Genomic DNA, 22,393 nt, shown 5'->3' with positions numbered 1-22,393 from the left:
AATCATTTCCCTTCCTGTGTGAACCATTGTGTCCTCCTCTCTGAAGACCTGGGTTTTCCATGGCATCTTATGAAGAATAAAAATAAACCTCAAGAGCATCATGAGCCTCAGAACCACAAAGCAACCTGGGAGTCACCACGGAGGTACGTAGACCACTAGAGCTGGGGAAGTGGCTTAGCACTGAGGGGTGCTGTTGCTTTTGCAAAGGACCACTCCACATGATTTAAAAATAATAGAAATAACTTTTTAATTAAATTTTTAATAAAGTAAAATATAGCCATTTTAAGTTATCGGATTCTCTGCTCACTTAATTAGCATAAAATTCCATTTAAAGTAAACCTTAGTTTGTTTAAGGGCCAGTGGGCTCTGCATTTCTGGTTTTGTTTTTTTGTTTTTGTTTTTTCCTCCAGAGGAATGAAGAAGAAACCTTACAACTGGGTTTTCTTCTCGCTCCTTTGTGTAGTGCTCAGCCAGGAGGTCAGGCAGTAACTAATGCCAAAGAAACATCAAAATAGAAAGTGCTAGCAAGTGCGGTCATGCAGCCGTTCAAGCTGCCTGAAGATTAGGAAACTGTTCAAACATCAGATCGCCGGCAGGCGTCTCAGCCCGGGCCTGTGCAAGGAGCACGCTGGGAGCGCATTGGTGTCCCAGCTGAAGGGAGAGAGATTAAGAACCAGGAAAGCCAACCGGGCGTGCGGCAGGCAGCTGATGCAAGGCTGGCTGAAAGGCCCTCCCTGCTGCGAGCGCGTGAGGCCCCGGTGGTGGGACCTGCGTACTAGGTCTAGGTACCGGTAGGACACGTGCTCCGGGGGCTCCGACGGGTCCTCTCCAAAGTTCAGGAGAGACGCTTTCGCCGGGAAGGGGCTTTGCTAATTGCAGGAAGTGAGCACGAGGAAGAAGTGGCAGAGATCAAGAGGAGGAGGTGGGGCAGCAAGGCAGAGCGCAGAGCCTTAGAGTCGCGCATCGCTGCAGCAGGAGGTTGGGTCTGGGAGATCCTGCTGTTCTCTGGTGTCCCAGAGGCTGCCTACCCCTGCGTGGACACTCATCTGTCCTCTCCTGGTCTTCATGGCTTCTGCGGATGACCCTCTGCGCTCAGGTAAAGTGGCACGGTGCTGCGCCCACACTTGGAGTGTGACCACCAGCTGAGGTTCATGAGCTTGAACCTCAGTCACCCCTGAGAGCGCTTTAGGACAACAGTGCTCGCACCAGATGTGTGCGAGGCTCAATGGGGACAGCTGCGGCACACGTCCTCCCCCACCCCCCAAATCCTGTCCCTGTACTTCCCTCTCTGTGAGCAAGGCTGACTGCTTGCCTCCTGCACACTTAAGGGTGTGTGTGGTGCCTCTCCCCACGCGGAGGCCGGCCGGAGCGCTTTTGTTCTGGGCCACGCGGGTGCCAGGTTGAAACAAGTCAGCAAACCTTTGACAGAAAAGAGCACAGGAGGGAGGATTCTGCGCCCCATCACAGCCTTTCCCTTGCTCCTTCACTCACACACCTTGTTTCCCTTCTTCCCTTTGCTGAGATGGTTTTGCGTCTGTGTAAGTCTTAAGGGCTCTGAGCTGTTTTATAAACTATTATACCGAACACAGAGCCTAGAGGCTGAGGCCACCTGTGCAACCCCCACCTGCGGAGGCCTCTAGTCCCGGCAGTACATTTAAAACGCTGTGCTTTAATACCTCAGGCCAGCGTCTAGATTTTTCTATGCCTTCTCGCTGCATTTAAGTAAAATCTCTTTAAATTCCCTCTTCCAGGGATTCCCTCAGTAACCTAGCTCCAAACTTCCTTGGTGTTTGTGGGACACAGGTGATGAATGGATGAATGGACGGTGTGTCCCTCGGAGTAGATTAGGTCTCTAGTGTTGGTGAGGTTGGAAGCTCCGGTGAGAGCCACACAGAATCGGACCGGACTGCTGGGATAAATGTGATTGCTTGTGTTTCAGATTTCATTTCTTGAGCTGGAGCAGGGACAGAGTTCAACTGTTTAGCTCCGACCTGATGGGGGAAATACCGTATGTCTGGCAGTGCCAGAAGATTAAGCCCAGTGGCCACGTTGGCAATTTGAAGTGCTGGTTTGGGGAGGGGGCTGTTCACCAGTGACATCAAAGAAAGAACTAAATTATTCAAATGCAGCATGGTCCACAGGCTATCAGTGGAAATAAATTGACCATCCCTCCCATTGTTTGCAAGAACAGAAAGGGAAAATTCTCTCATCCCCCACCTCTGTTCTGCTCCTAACACTGCTCCCCTTGTGCTGAGAACCCTACTAGTAAGATGCTAAGAAGTGTTTGGGGCTAATTTTAGTCATAATTGTCCCAAACTTATTAAATGTTACTGGTGGGGGGGGATTTAAAAGATGGAGAGAGGGAATTCAGTAGATGAGGTAACATTTACCTGAGCTGCTCCCCCAACATCACTGGCATCAGAGAAAGTGTGTGTGTGTGTGTGTGTGTGTGTGTGTGTGTGTGTAAACCAGCTCAGCAGTGACATCAGCATATCAAGGATGGCTGAAGTGCTGGCTCAGTTAGTGAAGCATCTGCCAAGCAAGCAAACAAGCGTGAGGGCTTGCATTCTGATCCCCGACACCCATATTAAAAGACAGGCATGGCGGCACCGGTCTGGAACCCCGGTGCTGGGAGGGTGGGTGGTTTGAGGCAGACAGATCCCTGGAGCTCACTGGCCACCCAGCCAAGGCAAATGGATGTGCTCCAGGTTCGGTGAGAGCCTTTGCCTCAAAGGAAAATGTGGGGCGAGGGTAAGGAAAAGGCTCCGTGGGTGAAGAGAGCTCACTGTTCAAGCATGGGGACCTGAGCTCTAATGTGAGTTTAAGTTCTCAGCACCCATGAAAACCTAGCCGTGGCACCCATGCCTGTAACCCTAGGGCTGTGGATGGCAGGGAGGAGGCAGGAGGATACCTGAGTTGTGCTGGCCTCCAGGTTCAGTGAGGGTCCCTGTCTCAAGCAGGTAGAGAATGAGAAAGCAGGATATTTGACATCCTCCTCTGGACTCCATGCACACACAGATGCATATGTCTGTGTAAAACGTGTATATGACACACACACACACACACACACACACACACACACACACACACACACACACACACGGTGAATGAAGCACGCACCCAAAGTTGACTTCTAGTCTGTACACACATACATGCATGAACATGTACCTACGCACACAAAGTCATGTGTATGTGGGAGTAGATACATGATCTTGGGAGGCAGTTTTGCAGCATTATAGAATTAGAATCGCAGCTACAGTCTTAATTAGCTTGGCCCATCTAGAACAGATGCCCACAACTTGCCTTAGAGGGACCACCAAATCAAATCTGTGTGTGTGTGGAAGGGTGCGGGTTGAGGGTGTCCTGTAGACAGTCCGTGTCTTACTTTATGGGGTGATCTCATCAAGGTGAGATGGACTGGGGCTCTCCACAAAGAGGGAGGGGCCTCCTTCAGGGATCCCTTCATCAGGGAATGGTGAAGAACATATTCAGGCCTGGGAGATGCTAAGAATATCCTTTGCCATTCTGAAAATCTGTCAGAGGTCCTTCCATGTAATACATGTCTTGACACGTTTACGCCTCCATCTAGATGTTCCACATGGGCTTTCCATTTTTGAAGTGTATATGCAGGTGGTGCCAACACGAACAACTGCTTGACTGAAAGTTTCACCTGTCCACTACACACTGCTCTTTCTCATGGCTTTTTATACCTACCTCCCAACTGGGGTTTCCACAGTGTTGCCTGCTTCCTGCCAATGGCCTCCAAAAGGTGGTCAAAATGAATTTGTGATGAGTCGTATTCTGTCACCCTCCTGCTTAAACTCACTTCTGGACAAATTCTCGGGCCCCAGAAGGACCACCCACCCTGATACAGCACTTTCAGTCACTGGCTTTTGGCATGACAGACACACTGCTTTCTTTTTCCCTTGAGAGCTTCCCTTATGCCTCCTGACTTCTCTGGTCCCTGGGAAGATTGCTTCCACTGTCTGGAAAGTTCCCTTCACCCTTCCCTGCCCAATACCTCCTATTTCTCCAGATTTCAAAGTGACTCAGTATCAGCCCTGAGATCTCCCTCGCAACTCTCCTGGAACCTTTCTTTCATTGTTCCGAGGTTCGATTTTGCCATCATCGCTCTCTCCACTGGAAAGCGAGCTACAGCAAGAACCCAAATCTGTCATGCCTGCTGCTCTTCCCTAACTCCCACCGCAGTGCTCAGTACACACAAAGCCCTTTGTAAACATGGTTCACTCCAGTGAGTGGAGAAATGAACGGATGAATGGTGATACAGAATTTAATAAAATTGCCTCAAACTGTGTGGGTGTCAGGGGACCTTCTTTCCATATTTGTTCCTGAGGAACCTATTCACAAAGTGAAACTTGTCAACAAGTTTACCTTGCAAAGTGAAAAGAGAAAAAAAGACCTGTTCTCTCACACATAGAAATGAGAGGTATAACTCAGTGCTAGGGTGCGCTTGCTTGCTGTGCATGTGGCTCTAGGTTCATCTCTCTCTCTCTCTCTCTCTCCCCCCCCCCCCACACACAGAGGGAAAGAGAGAGAGAGAGAGAGAGAGAGAGAGAGAGAGAGAGAGAGAGAGAGAGAGAGAGAGTTATTGTGAAGTTAACTATATATTTTTTAGATGTATTGATTTTCCCCCCAGGTGAATGAATATTTTTCCTGAATGTATGTATGTATGTGCCTCGTACCTGTGGAGATCAGAAGAAAGTGCCAGATCCCTTAGAACCGGAGTTATGGATAATTGTGAGCCACTATGTGGATGCTGGGAACTGAACCTGGGTCCTCTGCAAAAGCAACGAGTACTCTTAACCCCCGAGCCGTCTCCCCAGGCCATGAAGATAATTTGTAAAATTATTTTATTTTATGTATGTGGATGGGTGTTCCCCCCCCCCCCATTTATGTGTACCACTTGTGTGCTTGGTACACTCAGAAGCCAGAAGAGGCCATGGGATCCTATGGAACTGGAGTTAAAAATGGTTGTGAGCAGCCATGTGAGTGCTGGGAATTGAACCCAGGTCCTTTGGAAGAGGAGGTGGTGCTCTTAACCACTGAACCATCTCTTCAGTCCCTATGAAGTTAATTTTTAAGAAAGAACGTGCATACTAAGGAGCTTCACAAGATGCTTGAGGTCCCAGGGAAAGGTGGTGGCAATGACGGTGACGGTAGATCTGTCATTCTCAACCTCCATCGCTCATCTGCCATTGTCTGTCAAATGTGATGAAAATCTAGCTCTTCATGTTTACGTGGAGGTTAAGGCAGGACAAGGACAGCTGTGAGGAGGTGGGATCCCTTGTTACCTAAGCACCACAGTGGCAGAGGAGTCTGTGGCTTTCCCTTTGTTCAATGTTCCATTTTCCCTGCCTAAGCTGGATGCTCTGTCCTGGTCCTGGCCATTAGCCTAGGACTGTCCTTTTGAAGGTGTCTCACCTGTCCTCAGCCCTCCCTCACCTTCCTATAGTTATACATGAGTCCTGGCCAAACCCAGGGCAAACCACTTCCGGAGCCAGCCATGTGTACAAAGCTGGGTCAGCCTGCTGTTTCTCCCAGGCCACCATAAGGAGCAAGTTTGTATCATTGGGCATCTGTGGTTTTCCCATCTCCCACTCTGTGGAGTTTCTTAATGTGTCCTTCATTTTATTTTTCTGTTGTTATGGTTCTGGGGGTACTAGAGGCGGAATTTGGGGCTTTGCACATGTTGGGCAAATGCTTTATCACCAAGCGACATCCCCAGTCCTCTGTTTACTTTTTGTTCTGAGGCAGGGGTCTCACTAAGTTGCACACTGACCTTGAATTTACTCTGTAGCTCAGGTGGGCCTTGAACTTTCCACTCTCTTGCTTCAGCCTTGCAAGGATCCAGAATGACAAGCCTGTGCTACTAGGCCTGCTTCTGTTACTTGTGATGCTTCCTATGGTTTTTTTTTTTTTTTTTTTAAATACTCTCTCACTTCTGAACCTTCTCTCACATCCTTTCATTCTTGTCACTGGGTCAGTAGGTAAGGCCACTCTCCAAGACCCCATAGGAACACACTTGTTTGACACAAGCCCCTTCCCCAACTACTTCAGGCACTTGACAGGAGAGAAAGAAGCTGTCAGGCCGTTCCTGCGGCTTTGAGAGTGTCTGATCCTAAATCTTCACAAGCAGGAATGAAAACAGCTGTGGGTGGGAGAAAGCTTTGTTGGGGGAGGGGGGATAAAAAGAAAGAAAGAAGAAAAAAACCCCACCTTACCTCTGAAAAGTTCAAAGGGCCGCCTTCAATTTTACACTAGGATGCGGGGTTCCCCCCCAACACCCCCCACCTCCTTGCCTGGGGAACTGGGAACCGAAAAGGATTGCCTCTTATTATCTCCAAACAGACATCTTTTGGGTTATTTAAACTTCCTGGGACAAACTGCTTCTTAGGACCAGAATGTTCTGGGTAATGGGAGATGTCACCGTGGTCTTGTTTGGGACACTGCAGCTGGTTCCTCCTGCAGAGGCTTCTGGGTGCTGAGGCTGCCTTCAAGATGACTCCAGAGGTGAGGAGGTTGGGTCTCTGAGTTGAGGATGCATAGATGAGATTTTGGATTTCGAGTTGACGTGACAATGACTGAGGCTTTGGGCAGATTGAGTATTCTGGAGTGGGAAGGAATGGGATGGGAATAGAGTGTGGAGTATGGTCCTTGAAAAGGTGTTGAAGTTCTAACCCTGTCACCTCAGAAAATGATACTCTGACATCAACATCGGGTACTCAGAATGTAGCCTTTTTTGAAAAGAGTTTTTACGAAGGCAATCCAGTTGCATGGAGGTCATAAGAGTGGATTGTTCTCCAATATGAAGATGTCTTTATAAAAAGGAGATATGAAGCCAGTGAGTTGGCTCAGGGGGTAGAGGGGCTTGCTGCACAAGCCTGGTGACCTGAGTTTGAGCCCCTAAACCCACATAAAGATGGAAGGACAGCACCAACTCCACAAAGTTGTCCTTTGACTTTCACATGTGTGCTGTGACACATGTGCACACACGTGCACACACACAGCAAATGAAATTTTAAAGGTGAAAATCCTTATTGAAAATAGGTAAGACAAGTCTGGGCATGATAACATCCACAGCTGAGTCCGTCTGGTGAAATAGGCCGGAGCCACTTCTAGAAAACCAGCCAACCTTGAGGTCTCAGACTCAAAGGCTGCCTCTTCCGTGCGTATCCCTGAGCTTGAGCACACACTGTGCAGAGGAGCAATCCCATGCCTTTCTCAGAATGGTTGCAAAGCTTAGCTGAGGTTCTGTCACTCAAGTCACTTATGTGACCATGGAAGGTATAGGGTCCCTTCCTCAGTAAGCAGGAATTCAGTGGGCACCAGCAGGGTTTCCTCTCATCCACCTTAATTCTGATACTTCACAGAGGTAGTAGAAGATCTCACAGGTTGAGGGCTTGTCCCCAAGACTGCCACCTCCCCTAAGACTCCATGCCTCATATTGGTGAGCGTGTGCTTCTGACAATTGTATCCATCGGCTCAGAAAAACATTTACTAACCTTTACTTGTTTGTTTTGTGGTGCTGAGGGTGGTACCCATGGCTCTATCACAGAGCTATCCATCCCCCTCAGCTCTTGAAGGATTCTACAAAGGGTGCAGAGAGATGGCTGCTCAGGGTGAAGTATGGGGAAGGAAGGGGCATGAAGCTGCCCAGACCTTCCTGGGTGCCAGCACCCAGGTGTCCATATGCTTAGCTGACCAGAGTTCCCTGAATATGGCCCTTTTTTAAAAATTTGAGATAATATCTCATGTAGCACAGGTTGTCTCCGAGCTAGCTATGTTGTATGACCTTGAACTCTTGATCTTCCTGTTTCCACCTCAAGAGTGCTGTGATTACAGGCAAGTGCCACTCTACTGGGTTTAAATAGTGCTAGAACTCCAATCCAGGGCTTTGTGGATGCTAGGCAAGTGCTCTACCAACTGAGCCATCTGCCCAAACCCTTCTTTTGAATTTATATGGAGGTTTCACTTCAGGAGCTTAATTGAAGCTTGACTGACCCTGTGTGTTGAAAATAAGGCCTGACAAAGAGGCTATTCTAACGTTGATAACCTGAGAGGGTCTAGTAAGGCTTCAGCTCACATCTTACCGGACATCCCCATCCTCTCCCCAGAAAGGGACCCATTCTCAAACACAAGATCAGATGAGCTAGCTCAGAGAGTGTTTGATGACAGAAGCAGGGAAAGTTGGAGTTTGGGTGACCTGCATTTGGAAGGAACTGTCAAGCAGGATCTAGGGGAGAAAGCAACATATGTTTGTCATGATCACAGAGATGGTACAAATGGTGCAGTGCAGAGTGGGCCTGAGGGAAGCAGGACTTCTAGCTATTTCTTCAGGTTGCAGGGCTGGGGACTTTTAGCTTGAAGATGCCTTTCCCTGTGGGGCTTCCATAGTCACTGTCACAGACTGACATGGGAAGGGGACATAGGTGTTTGTTGTTGTTATCACTGTTGAGATAGGATCTTTTTTTATATATAGCTCAGGGTGGCCTATACCTCACTGTGTAGTCCAAGTTGGCTTTGAACACATGAGCCTCCCACCTCCATTTCTTGAATGCTGGGATTATAGATATGTGCCATCACACCTGAGTCTTTAACACCTACTATTACAAGGCATGGACATAAGGTCCAGAGATTCTGCATGATGGTGTAGCCTGCTCATTCTGATTGGAATCAGGGTGCTGAGGTACACTGCCAGAGGCCCCTGTGCGTGAGCTTACCAGCTAGAACTCTCTAGAAGGTCTGCTGCCAGCTGACATGGGTCATCTGAGCTTGTTTGCAGTGGTTGAGGCAGCTCTGGGAGAGTGGGTGACAGCTGGGGGTAGGGGAATGTCTCTATCACCCCAGAGAAGAACTGCTACCTATACTTTCTTTGGGGCTCACACAACCCTCCCTCCTGGTCCTGTTCCAGGCCCCTTGGTGCCCCACGTCCCAGCTGGCACTGGAACTTTGCCTGTGGGCTCAACCTGCTGATTCCTGGGGCTTGTAAAAACAAACATTTTCAAGCTTTAGATAAACGATTTGATTTTATACTTAATCGTATTGTAAACATTCAACTTCAAGGCCTCCAGGTAAGGCTTTTAGAAAACTTTCTACTTCTAGATCTGTCTCAAATAACAAGGAGCAGCCCTCCCCCACACAACCTCCTTGGCACACATAGCTCTGGGCCTGTGAGGACAAAAGCAGCTGGGCGAAGGCCCTGAGCAGAGGCAGCTTGTGGGACATCACACATGGACCCAGGTCTGTGAGCACATCTGACAGACATAAGAATAAGAACCTAATCTACAGCCTAGTACAACAAAGGCCAAGGCAGTCAGAGCGTTTGGAGTGAAAATAAGAAAAGACAAGCAGAGGCTGACGGTGTAGCTCAACTGTGAGAGTGTGTGCTGAGCTCAAAAGCCCCGAGTTGCATCCCCAGCACCTCAAAAATCAGGAGAAATGACAAACACATGCCATCCCAGCACTGGGGAGGTAGAGACAGGAGGATCAGAAGCTCAAGGTCATTCTCCTCTACTTCGAAAATTCAAGGCCAGCTTGAACCCTGTGAGGGCCTGTCTTCTAAAACAAAACAAAAGTAATAGCTACAGAAGCCCTGAACATATCTCTTGTACCAGCTCACAGCATACCTTTCCCATGTTTCCTGGGATCTTTTTATGCCTTCAGAAAGTAAACCAGCAAACCCTCTGCTGGCCTCAAGCTCTCCCAGACCCGTCTTCTCATACCGCAGACATCAGTGAGGTTCTCAGGAGCAGAAGAAGGGCAGCTGCCGGTGACCTCCATGTCTATCCCGAATGATGATCACCGGCCTTATGGTGTCCAGGGACTTGAGGACCTGAATTTGTTCTCATGTTCTAGAGAAAGAGTCCAAGGCGCAGGCAGCTTAAAGCCCACCTAATGTCAACATCACACCTCAGGGCTTCCCTGAGGCCACTTAGAAACTCCCCTAAAGCCACACCCCAAGGCATACCCAAGTTCAACAGGAGTGTAGATGAGGCCCCAGGCCTCTGCCATACTGACCCTGCTTGCTCCTTACCGATGCTGTGGGGCATTGCCCCCTCTTACGTCTTCCTTTTCTCATATGCTTTTCACACTATGTATCCCAGACTGGCCTCAAACTCACATCCTCCTGCCTCTGTTCCCAAGTGCTGGAATCCTAGGCGTGCACACACAGAGACACAGACATACACAGACACACAGACACACACACAGACAGGCATGCACGCTCGTCTTCTAGACAAGCAGTTCCCAACCTGTGGGTCTCCATCCATTTGGGGAGGAGAGTCAATGATCACAGGGTTGTCTAAGACCATTGGAAAACATGGATGTTTACATTCTAATTCATAACAGTAGCAAAATTAAGTTATGAAATAGCAACAAAAGTAATTTTATGGTTGCAGTCAACACCACCTGAGGAACTATATTAAAGGGTTGTAGCATTAGGAAGGTTAAGAACCACTGTTCTAGACCATTTCAGTCTGTCCCAGAAGCAAGACATTTTTCCTCCATGTGTATGTGGTATGTTTGTGTGTATACATGTTTGTTTTTTCACATGTGCACATGTATGCATGTAGAGGCCTAAGGTTGATGTTGAGATGCATCCTCAGTTGTTCTTCCACAGTGTTCACTGAGGGAGGGTTGCCACTTGAGTCACTGTGGAGATTCTGTCTCATACTCCCTTCAGCTTGTCAGTTCCAGTCAGTCTAGATGGTCAGCTTGCTCTGGCCTCCTCTGTCTCCGCCTCCCCAGGGTGGGAATTACAGGCAGCAGCTGCACCTGATTGGCTTCTCTGTGGGTTCTGGGGATTCAAACTTTGGTCCTCATGCTTGTATGACAAACGAGCCCCCTCCCCAGTCCAAGAATATTAATATTTTACATTATTTAATTTTTAAGATTTGTTTATTTTATGTGTATGAATGCTTTTATAAAGTATGTATGTATATATTTACCATATGTGTGCCTGGTACCTACAGAAGCCAGAAGAGGGTATTAGATCCCCTCGAACTGGAGTTATAAATGGTTGTGGGCTTCTAAGGGAGTGCTGGGAACCAAACCCCTAGAACCTCAAGTGCCCCTAACTAATGAGCCACCACTCTAGCCTCCTAAAAGGACTTTTTCTTTAAAGACAAGCAAGCAATGGACTGGACCTAGGCCTCCTACAAAGATAAACAAACAAACAAACAAACAAGTCACAGAGACTAGGAAACAAATAAATATACAGGATTCAGAATAAAATCCTTAAGTAAAGTTACATGCAATCGAACAGGCAGAGTTGTTGGTACCTGGGGAGACAGTTCGGTCAGTAAATGCTTGCCTTGCAAGTGCCAAGGACCCAGTGTACAAAAGGCAGCTGTGGTAGTGTCTACTTGCAATCTCAGCACTAGGGGCATGAAGACAGGTAGGTCCCTGGGACTTGCTGTCCAGCCAGGCTAGCCTATTTGCTGAGTCCCAGGCTACTGAGAAAACCCCTCATAAAATAAGAAGGTAGATGACTGCTGCAAACAACATGTGGCCAGGTTGTCCTTGGCCTAAACACATATGCACACACTTGGCAACTGGTATCGTGTTTGTGTGATTGGTGATTGGTTGTAACTCCCAGGATTTGAGAATATTTATAAATAACTTGTGGTTGATTAGAAGTCCTGAGCATTGTGGTTTTGTTTTTATGTTTCTTTTTCTTTCTCTCTTCCAAGAAGTAACACAATTAGGTCTCTTTTGACTACACAGATGATCAACAGTGCATTTATATTGCCTGGAAAAGGTAGCTCATTCAGATGTGAAAAATGACCGGGAAGGCCTCATTTGTGTGTTTGTCTCAAAGACAATTCTGTCCCTTTGTATCTTCCCAGATCACATGGCAAAGGAGCCAGTGGAGGATACAGACCCCAGCACTTTATCCTTTGCCATGGTAGGTGGCAGATTTTTGACTCTTTGTGCCTTGGGTTTACTTGGTTTTATCACATCGTAGTCACCAAGTATTTCCAGGAAAGGTCAGAAACCCCAAAGTAAGGGTTTCCAAAGATACACTTCTTTCATATGGTATCCTCTGTGGCACCACCATCTCCAGGCCAAAAACCAGTGTTAGATCTTGTGCTGGGATATGGCTCAGTGTGTGGAGTGCCTGCCCAGCATGCATGAAGCCATGGGTTTGATCCCAGTATTACATAAACTCAGCAAGGTGTTGAACATTTGCAGTCCTAGCACTCTATAGGTGGAGGCAGGAGGGTCAAATGTTTAAATTCATCTTCAGTTCTATAGCAGGCTGGAAGCCAGCCCAGGCTACATGAAACCATCTCTGAGACAGCAACAAAGTGGTGTTGGATCCTTTTCTTGCTTCATGCATACCAGAAGTGACCTTAGATGTTCCTAGGTCTTTGTCTGGTGTCAACTTTTAATACTGTCTGTTTTTGGTTAACCTCCTTTCAACATTCAGAATATTTAACATGGAGTCCTGTCCCAGGATTCAAACCCAGAATGGAGTCCAGAGTCCTACAGCAGTGAATATTGCCCTGAACACATGTATGTGACATGACTGTCACAGAAATGGCAAGAAGAAATGTGCACTCCTAGAATATGAAAAGACAAAATCTGAGCATAAAGCTGCAGGAAGCTAAGAGGAAGAAAAGCCCAGCAGAGAAGGGAGGAAGTGTGGTTTAGCGGTCAGAGCCAAGGAAGCTAAGAGGGGGATTATTCTGTTTCATGTTCTGACATTAACCCTTCGACTCTGATTTCATTCCTATCAGCTCAGAAGAAAAACAGTGAGTCAGGCCTGCTGATAAGCCTGAGGCTAAAGACCTAGAAGGTTTAATGTTGCTTTATACTGCAATCCTGGGGATGGAACCTGGGGTCTGTGCATACTAGGCAAGCACTCTGCTGATGAGCTAGCTTTACCCCTGCTTGCCTCCAAGGTTTTAAACTGAAACCTAACACAAAGCTCTCTTTTCACTTTGATCTAAAAACTGACACTTAAGACTGACTCTCTGCTTTTGTCCGTTTCTGCAGTCAGACAAGTATCCTATTCAAGACACAGGACTCCCTAAAGGTAAGAACAGTTAATGCCAGGACTTCAACTTGTGACTAATTGAGCATCTTGAACAAAACACTACTCAAAGTACAGTTTCTCTTATTGAAGATGGTGAAACAGAAAGGGACCAATAGCTCAGCTTGAGACTGGCTACACAATTGAATTCAGAAATACATTTTCTTATTAAAATGTGTCAATCATTTTCTACCAGATTATACATTTGAATTCCACATGGTGTTTTCAGCAGGCATGACGCAAAGCTAGCCAGGTCTGTTCAAATAACAGAACTGACTCAAATTAGTTTAAGAAGGAGGAGGGGAAGTGATGGGTGAAGTGGCTTGTTCCTGTAATCCTAGAGTTTGGAAGCCTGAGGCAAGAAGACTGCTAGGAGTTTGGGGCCAGACTGGGCTACATAAGTTCTAGGCCTGCCTGAGCTATAGAGTGAGACTCTACTTCAAAAATCCAAAACAGAAAATGAGAGGGGGGAGGGAGAAGGAAGAAGAAGAAGAAGAAGAAGAAGAAGAAGAAGAAGAAGAAGAAGAAGAAGAAGAAGAACAAAAGACCTGTTAATTCAGAGGTCCCAAGGGCTTCTGAACCCACACATTTAGGGCACTCTTGGCTCAGCCCCTGGCCTTGTGGCTCTGCTTTCCTCAGTGCGGCCCTCCCTTGCTCTTGGCAGGACTTCTTGCTGAGGAAGGAAAGAGGGTCTCAGCAATGCCAGCACCCCACCATGCTGTTCAAGATGGTGGCGGACAGGGAGCCTCCCCAGAACTGTGATACAGGCAGTGTGGGTCACATGCCCATCCCTGAATCAATGGTTGTCATCAAGAAGATGGTGAAGCAGGACAGGGGTGGCGCCCGCCTTTAATCCCAGCACCCAGGCGGAGGCAGGTGGATCTCTGTGAGTTCGAGGTCAGCCTGGTCTACAGAGTGAGTTCCAGGACAGCCAGCGCTACACAGAGAAAACTTGTCTCAAAATTGGAGAGATGGCTCAGAGGTTAAGAGCACTGGCTGCTCTTCCAGGGGTCCTGAGTTCAATTCCCAGCAACCACATGGTGGCTCACAACCATCTATCTGTGATCTAGTGCCCTCTTCTGGCCTGCAGGTGTACATACAAATGGAGCACTCATGCATAAAATAAATAAATAAAATCTTTTAAGAAAAAGAAAGAAAGGATGAAAGGAAGGAAAGAAAAGATGGGGAATATGAATGAGCCCTGACCTGCAACTGGGGAAGGCTTGGAGTATATTTCACCGAAACCCTAGCAATGTGCAGTGGCCAGACACCAAGGGGATGTTTCACCAGCTTCAAAGGACACCCCCAGAGATGTCTTTCATACTCCACAGCCTCAAATTCAAACATTGTAAGCATCAGAAAGTGGTCAGATTGGAACCTTTTGTGGCCCCACCAGGTGTTTGCGAAGCCATCCTGCTGTTTGTTACATCAGAGCATTGACCTTCTTCCCTGTGGACAACCCAGGGATGAGAGAACAGAGACAGTCACATCATCCCAGCTCCAGACCTGGCTGCTTGGTCTCTGTGCAGAGGTGGCCTGTGGCACCCCTGCCCAGGAGGTCCCTGACATGTCTCCCAGACAATGGGAAACGGAGGAGAACTTCCCACCAGGGCCATTGGTGGGAAGTTCAGGTGTCAGTCAAGGCATTGTTCTCTCCTTTCCCTGGCCCCAGACTCTCCTGTCCCTTGGAGTGACACCATTAGTGTGCCAGTCCTCTTCTACACTGTGCATGTTCTTGGAGTGACTGTGGGATCAGGGGGAAGGCCAAAGCCTTACTCAAGTACCAGCCATGGCAGTGCTCGTTAGGTTTCCAGCAAGCTTTCTTCCTCTGCACCCTCTCCACAGGTAACCTGTCCCTCTTCTGGAGCTCCCATTTTCTAGATTATTTAATTAATTTTTAAAGTCAGTATACAAAGTAGCGAGTCTCCTCAAGTCATTGCCTTACATATGTGTCACTATACTCAATCCTAACCTTTCCCCTCCCTCATTGTCTCACGCCCTGCTGCCTCAGGCTATTTGTCTTTCTTCCCCCAGATAGTCCCTAGTCCCTCCCAATTTAAAATCACAAGTATTCTATTAACCTTCTCTCTCTCTTTCCCTCCCCCCCTCACACACACACACACACACACACACACACACACACACATTGTTAAAAAGAGAATTCAACATCCAACAAACAAGATCCAGGCTCTAGAGTGTGTTCTAATGAACACGAGCCCCATGCTCATGAGGATGGAGAGAAAGCTCACCAACCCCACCCCCCACCCCCGGAAATCAGTTTAGGCACTGTCAGAAGCTTCTAAGTAGAGTGGCCAATGGGGAGAGGGGGAATGGTGTTTGGATACATGTTATAAAGATCTTTTCTTCTTTGCCCTTGAATGTGATTTCCTGTTTTGAAAGGAAAAGGTCGCTGCTTAGCAACCCGATACTGCTCTTGAAATATGCTCGTGTTTCTAGAATCTGAGCTTTGTGCAACTTTCACTCCATGTCCTTATGCCTGTAGAAGAAGCATGACTTTCAAACTAGACAACAGACCTTCCCTTTGTCCCGTGTCCTAGCAGATAATATAAAGTGGATACTTTTAAAGTCTCCAAATACATGCACTGTTTTGTAGTTAAATGAATCTTGGTTAGAGGCTTTAAATTCTGAATTCAATAATAAGGCAATTAAATGTCTGTTAGTGTTTTCCTTTATCTTCCTGAAAGAGGACAATACATCCTTAGAGATTTCTAATAGTTTTCTCATGGAATTTGTTTTTTTAAGAGAGGGGAGTGGAGGAGGACAGCCCGGGGTGGAATGAGGATGAAGTAAATGATGCTTATGTGTGAAAATGTGCCACAGTCAAGCCTGTTCCCTTCATGCTAACTAAAAGAGTTAACAAAGGGGCTGGGGAGATGGCTCAGGCCACAGAGTGCCTGCTGCTTAAGCATGGGGACCACAGTTCAGATCCCAGCACAGATAAAAGACGGTGTAGGGATCTGAGTTTGCAAACCTATTATTAGTGAGTAGAGTGCAGAGGATCTCCAGAGCTCAATGGCCGGCCAACCTCACTGAACACTGAGTTCAGAGAGAGACTCTGCCGCAAAGGCAACAAGGTGGAAAGAAGATACCTCACAATGACCTTGGGCTTCCATAGATAGGTGATAGCTAGATAGATAGATAGATAGGTGATAGATAGGTAGATAGGTAGATGGTAGATAGATAGATTGATAGATAGAAAGAAAGAGTTTTTTTTAGGGGTATAAAATCCATATAAAATAATTTAAGAGGCTAATTTGTGGACCTAAAAAATTCTAAACTGCAACCTAATTATATTAAATATCAGCTAGGATTCTGACATTCCAGTGAATTGGGGGTGTCTAGTTTACTTAATACAGGAGTCATTGGTAATTAGCTACGGTTTCCCTACGGTTGAAAAAGGCTTCAAGACTCATTTTCTTAAGTAGGGTAGGCAAGCTTCCTAGCATCTGTTATCCTGTCACCGGAGCCCTACATTACTCGCAAGCGGCTTAGAGCTGTTCTTTAATGCAGGCCGAGCTAGAGTGCTTCTGAGTGATGTGGTTTTGCTGTAAGGCATGTGGAAATCTAGGGTAATTTCAGCGATCAGCATATGATTTATTACACCTACTTTCTCATCAGGGACAAAGGCATCGATCAATAGCGTCCTGCAGAGTCCGTCTCCATGTCTAGGTTCAGGGGTTTCTGGGGTGTCTTCTGGGGGACCTCTTCCCCAGCAGTTCTTCTGTGACCCACAGGAGCTCAGCTTCCCTGAGATGGGAAATGGATTAGTTACTTTTCTTGTTGCAGAGACCAAATCCCTGACAGGAATGACTTCAGGAAGGCTTTATTTTGCTTAACGTTTCTGGGTCCAGTTGTTCGTAGTGGGGAAGGCATAACAGGGCTGGTCACACTGCATCTGCATCAGGGGGCAGAGAGAGGACAACACTGGCACTTAGCCCACTTTCGACTTTTGTTTCCAGCCCATGGTTTGTGTGGGGGTGGGGTGGAGTGGGGGGCTGCTGACTTTCAGAGTTGTTCTTCCTGCCTCAGGTCTCTCTAGACAAACTCACATAAGCACACTTACAGGAGTGTTTCCATGGTGATCACAGTTCGATCAAGTTGACAATGAGGCTGTTGGGTTTCATTACAGGGACTTATTACCTTTTCATCAGGAATCTCCTGACTTCTCCCAGAGCCTGCTAACGCAAGCATCTGGAAGAGAGTGTGTCTTCCTGTCACATTTGCAAATGTGTTTGGGAAGAATAGTTCTGGTTTTTGAGCAAGTATTCGTAGAAAAAGACAACTGCACATGACAGGCCTCCTGTAGATCAAGGAAATTGTTCATCTTTGGCTGCTCTGGTGGTGCCAGCCTGCATTCAAGTTACTTGGAAGGTTGTGGTAGGAGAATGGGGAGTTCAGGGCCTCCTAGGTTACTGAGAGAGACCAAGGCTATTCTGGGCAACATAGGAAGACACTATCCCAAAACAGAGCAACAAAGGAGCCTAGAGACAAGCTCAGTGGTAGAGCATTTGTTGAGTATGTGTGAGGACCTTACTGAGTTCAATCCCCAGTCCTGAAAAATAAATCGCACAAACAAAAACCTGATTGTTTTCTTTGGAGTGCCTCTCTCTTATTGTTTTTTTAAAAAGTCACAGTAAATTTAAGATGCAGGGGCTGATGGCTCAGTGGTTAAGAATGCCTGCTTTGTCGCTGGGGTGTGTGGTGCACATCTTTAATCCCGGCACTTGGGAGGCAGAGGCAGGTGGATCACTGTGAGTTCAAGGCCAGCCTGATCTATAAATTTACTCCAGGATAGCCAAGGCTACACAGAGAAACTGTGTCTCAAAAAACAAAAGCAAAAACAAAACAAAACAAAACAAAAAAACAAAAACAAAGAATGCTGCTCTTCCAAAGGATCTCAGTTTGGTTCTCAGCACCCACGACAGGTAGCTAACAACTGCTTGTAACTCCAGCTCCAGGGGATCTGGCGCCCTCTTCCGGCCTCTGAGCATAACCACATATATACAGTCTGTCTGTCTCACACACACACACACACACACACACACACACACACACACACACACAAATAAATAAATAAAAAGAAATAAAACCTTAAAAAAAATTTAAATCCAAAGAAAAATTATGTGGATTGATTCTATTAATCTTTTTTTAAAAAACAAATCTGAGCGTATATGCATGTTAGGGATGCAGTTTAATGCTGAGATACACCAGCCCCTAGCCCAAGGAATTTGAACTTTGCTAAAGCTCCCAGCATACACACTTCATTTAATTTTTTTTCTAATTGTGGTTCTGGAGATCAACTCAGACCCTTATGTGTGCTAGGCAAACACTTTGCTGCCAAGCTGCTTCCTCCTAGGCCTCTGGAATGTTCATTTTACGACTTCAGCATCGCCTGCATGCACCTGCTGTAAGGAATGCTCAAATTAAACAAACTCTTGCCGGTCCTTCCTCCAGGGACTAGTCATGGGTCTCCATTCAGTTGGGTGCTCTTGTTTGTAGCCTGGGAGGGGCCATCCAACTCCCCAGTGACAAGATTTGCTCTTTGGGTATGGGAAGCAGCAATGCTGAGCAAAGTGCTGTCTGGGAGAACAGTGGTGCCCAGTGCTCTGCCTCTTTTCCTTTTTGATCAGCACAGGGTCCTCAGCTTGCCTTGCCTGCCCATTTCAATGCCCTTAGAGGTCAAGGGAAAGGTTGACAGTGATGAGGGAAACAGTAGTGAAGGGGCAGGCAGCTCACTACCCTTGACTGAACCACATCGACCAATGTGCCAAATGGGGTTCTCCTGTGTGAAGAATGCCTTCCCTACTGCGAGCCTCATAAGAGCTGCACCTCATCTGTGCTGCTGCTGTACACTCACAGATCATGTGGCCACCAGACTCATGAAGCACGAGAGCATCCCTCTGGCTGGTGGAAGCCAAGCAGCAGTCAGCCAGGGTCCTACGCTCTGACTAGCCTGCCAGCCCTTCTCTCTAGCCACTCAACAATAGTTTCCGCCCTGGGACAAGAGAGGGCCTTATTGCACCCCACAGGCTAAGTTCAAATCCACCCCAGGCAGCCGTCACCAGTGAAGTTAGTTAGCCAAACATCCCTGACCATGGCCTAGCCACTGTATTGGTCAAGTAGTAGTTTTGATTGCCTCCCCTGTACTCTGCTAGTGAAGGCTGGACACTACCCTAAGGTGATAGGGATGGCTGAACACGTGGTGCATGGCTAGACAGATGAAAAGGGGTGTGGTAAGGAATCGCGCACATCTGCAGCCTGGGGAACAAGGACATGTCACAGTGTACAGAGCGATACCAGCTTGAACTTAGGGACATGGGACACGAAATATGGGCTGCGAGAGGCACATTCTGTGGAATCTTCAGGGTCGGGGTGTCTCTGGTTCCCCTGAGAAGGCTGTTGTTTGTTTGGATAATTCTGTGTGCTGGTAGTGAATGGAACCCTGGTTCTCCAAAGCCAACAGAATCATGCTCATCCCTCTCAAGAGGAGCATTGTGTAGCTGGGGAGAGAAGAGTTGGGACCTGAACTTGTGCTTGTTCAAATCCATCCCAGTTTCACCCATGTCAAGACAGCTCTTACCACTGAGTTTTACTTTTAGGTCTTAGACCGGAGTGTGTGCTTTCTTTACCAAGCTGTATATTGTTCTTTTTGCCCCCCACCCCTCACACCCCCTCCAGCCAAGGAGTGTGACGCCGTCACTTCCAACTGTCCACCAAATTCTGATGATCAACATCAGGTAAGAATCAACGATTTGTTAAACTGTAAATATGTGGAACTTTTCTTAAAAAAATGGTCTGAAAGAGCTTTAAAAATAAAAATGGGGGTGGCTGTAGGAGTGCATGCCTGTAATCCATGCATTCGGAGGGCAGAGATGCAGGGATCATGGCTTGAAGATCAGACTGGGGAAATGACCCTGTGAGTAAAATACTTGCTGTGCAAGCACTAGAACCTGGGTTCAGATCCTGGAGCTGGACCCAAATGCAGGCGGATGTGGTGGCCTGCCTGCCACCCCAATGATAGGAGGGCAGAAGCGAGGGGTCCCGGAACTAGTGGAATTGTAAAGTTGTGAGAGCAAGTGAGAGGCGTTTGCTCTGTAGGAGGGACGGTGATGGCGGGAGACAGTGAACGCCAAGCTCTGGCATCCACACGCACTCTGTGAAGCCCCATAAAGGCGCATGCTCGGAGGTGGACAGTGGATTTGCGGTAGTTCCCAGCTGTTTTCTTGTTTTCCTTGTTTTGCTCATACAATCTAAGCTTTAAAATATTAAGCCTTTCATCATTGAAAAAAAAAAAAGGCGCCAGGGAAATGACTTGGTCAGTTGAGTGCTTGCCGTGCAGCGTGAGGACCTGAGTACAGATCCCAACACTCATGTAAGAAGGCAAGCACAAACGTGTGTACCCACAATCCCAGTTCTGGGAGGTGTGTGGGTCGGTAAGCCCAGGGTCAGTGAGAGGCCCTGCCTAAGAAAATAACCTGGGGAGTGCCTGGTCCTATTTTTGCAATGTTCACTAGCAAACTAACTCGCTTACCGCGAATCTCCTAAGCTACAGTTAGAACATTAAGTATCTCAGAAAGCAAACCTTTAAAACAGGCTCGTTCGTGCCTGTGCCTTTGCACACCACATTGGTTCCTAGCAAGTTTTGTTTGGCGATGGTTTAAAAATAACACCACGTTTTGAGGAAGGGATGGAAAAGGCCTTGTCAGGCAAAGGACTAAAGGTTTGGTTGAGGTGGCTGAAGTGCAGGTGGGGCCACTGTTGAACAGGAAAGTGGCTTCCCCTGCATGTGGGAAAGGGAAGTGTTAACGGGAATTGAACACTTCAAGACCTCCTACGCTCTGAGAACAGAGGGTCTAATTGGTGGATTAGCTAACTCTGGCTTTTTTCCATCCCCCGGAAATAACCCACATCAATTCTTCTTCTAGAATTGAATCATTTATTTACCAGAGCAGTTTCGGGTTCACAGGAGAATGGATTTGGAAGTACACAGATTTCCCATCTATCACCTTCCCCACACATACAGCCTCCCACGTTGCCAACATCCTCTAGCATGGTGGCACAGTTGTCACTGTCTGTGTACCCACACGAACACATCATCAACCGCAGACCAGTGTGCTCATTAAGCTCATTCTGTGGCTTTGGCCAAATAGCTACTACCATGCCCCTGCCATGACAGGATCACCCAGGGTAGCTTCGCTGAGCTAAAGATCTTTTGCACTCAGCTGCTCATCCCTCCCTCCCCTAACCCTTGGCAATCTCTGATCTTTTCATTGTTTCTGTAGTTTGTCTTTTCCATGATGTCACAGACTTGAGATCACACCGCAGGGCTTCTTGCACTCAGTAATATGCATTTTAAGCTTCCATGTCTCTTGATGGTATTCCACTGCTTTTTTTGTGCTGTGTAATATTCCACTACCTGGGTATATGACTGATTATCTATTTGCTTACTAATAGACATCATGGTTGTAAGAAGTAAATAATTTTGTTCCATTTTCAGTATGAGGTATGTTTAGAGCTTGTCAAAGAATAAGAGATAAGTAGGAGGTTCTAGGTCCTTGTTCCCTTCAGCTGGCCACTGGTGCCAGCTTGTCCACATGTTGGTCCTGAGTTCAATTCCCAGAAACCACATGGTGGTTCACAGCCATCTATAATGAGATCTGGTGCTCTCTTCTGACCTGCATGTGTACATGCAGGCAGAACACTGTATACATAATAAATAAATATTTTTTTTAAAGGGAGGAAGGAATTTCAACTCACCAGATATACACTAGACAATGCTTCGCATCCTGAACCAATAGAATGGAAAATTGGGGGTGGGGACTGCTGTGCTAAAGAACCATGGAATCATGCTGCCCTCTGGAGTATCAGACTATGGGACAAAGGAGGCAGGACTTCTTGAAGATCAGGGACTTTAAAAACTATTGTTCTGCCCTAACTCAGTGGTGCTAGCCATTTTTGCCGTTTTCTCCAGGCTAGTGTCAGTAACTACTTCTCTGTCTTTAGTCATTATAGAGTTGAGGGTCTTGTGCCTCACAATGGTTGCCTCAAAGGTTTGGCACTTAGGAAAAAGCAGCTCTAAGCGCCCGTGTGCAGGTTTGGGCATGAGTAAGTATCCAGGAGTGTGCCTGCCGGTTCACAGGGTGAGGCCATTGAGTTTCTTAAGAAGCCACAGTGTGGTTCCCTGAGTGACAGTGCCATTCTGAGTTTTCACCAGAAGCCATCCAGTTGCCCTACATTCTCTCCAGCATTTGCGTGTCTGTGTGGGTATGGGTGTCTCTTACTATGCTGTTTCTATCTGCATATTTCATTTCTATG

The 22,393-nt window shown here is 47.1% G+C and overlaps 1 protein-coding gene across 1 annotated transcript in view; it reads left to right on the top strand.

The window, feature by feature from the left end:
* The first annotated feature begins 921 nt into the window (after positions 1-921).
* The window catches only part of Edaradd (EDAR associated via death domain), a 43,197-nt gene continuing 21,725 nt past the window's right edge, over positions 922-22,393 (top strand). The window contains exons 1-4 of the mRNA XM_051167762.1: positions 922-1,096; positions 11,868-11,926; positions 13,021-13,060; positions 19,757-19,815. Of these exons, the coding sequence (XP_051023719.1) occupies positions 1,066-1,096; positions 11,868-11,926; positions 13,021-13,060; positions 19,757-19,815 (189 nt within the window). The 5' untranslated portion in view covers positions 922-1,065. The remainder of the gene's footprint in view (positions 1,097-11,867; positions 11,927-13,020; positions 13,061-19,756; positions 19,816-22,393) is intronic.

This window comes from Acomys russatus, chromosome 3, assembly GCF_903995435.1.
Source record: "Acomys russatus chromosome 3, mAcoRus1.1, whole genome shotgun sequence".
Lineage (NCBI taxonomy): Eukaryota > Metazoa > Chordata > Mammalia > Rodentia > Muridae > Acomys > Acomys russatus.
Note: the sequence above shows the minus strand (reverse complement) of the source record. Positions and strands in the feature narration are given on the sequence as shown.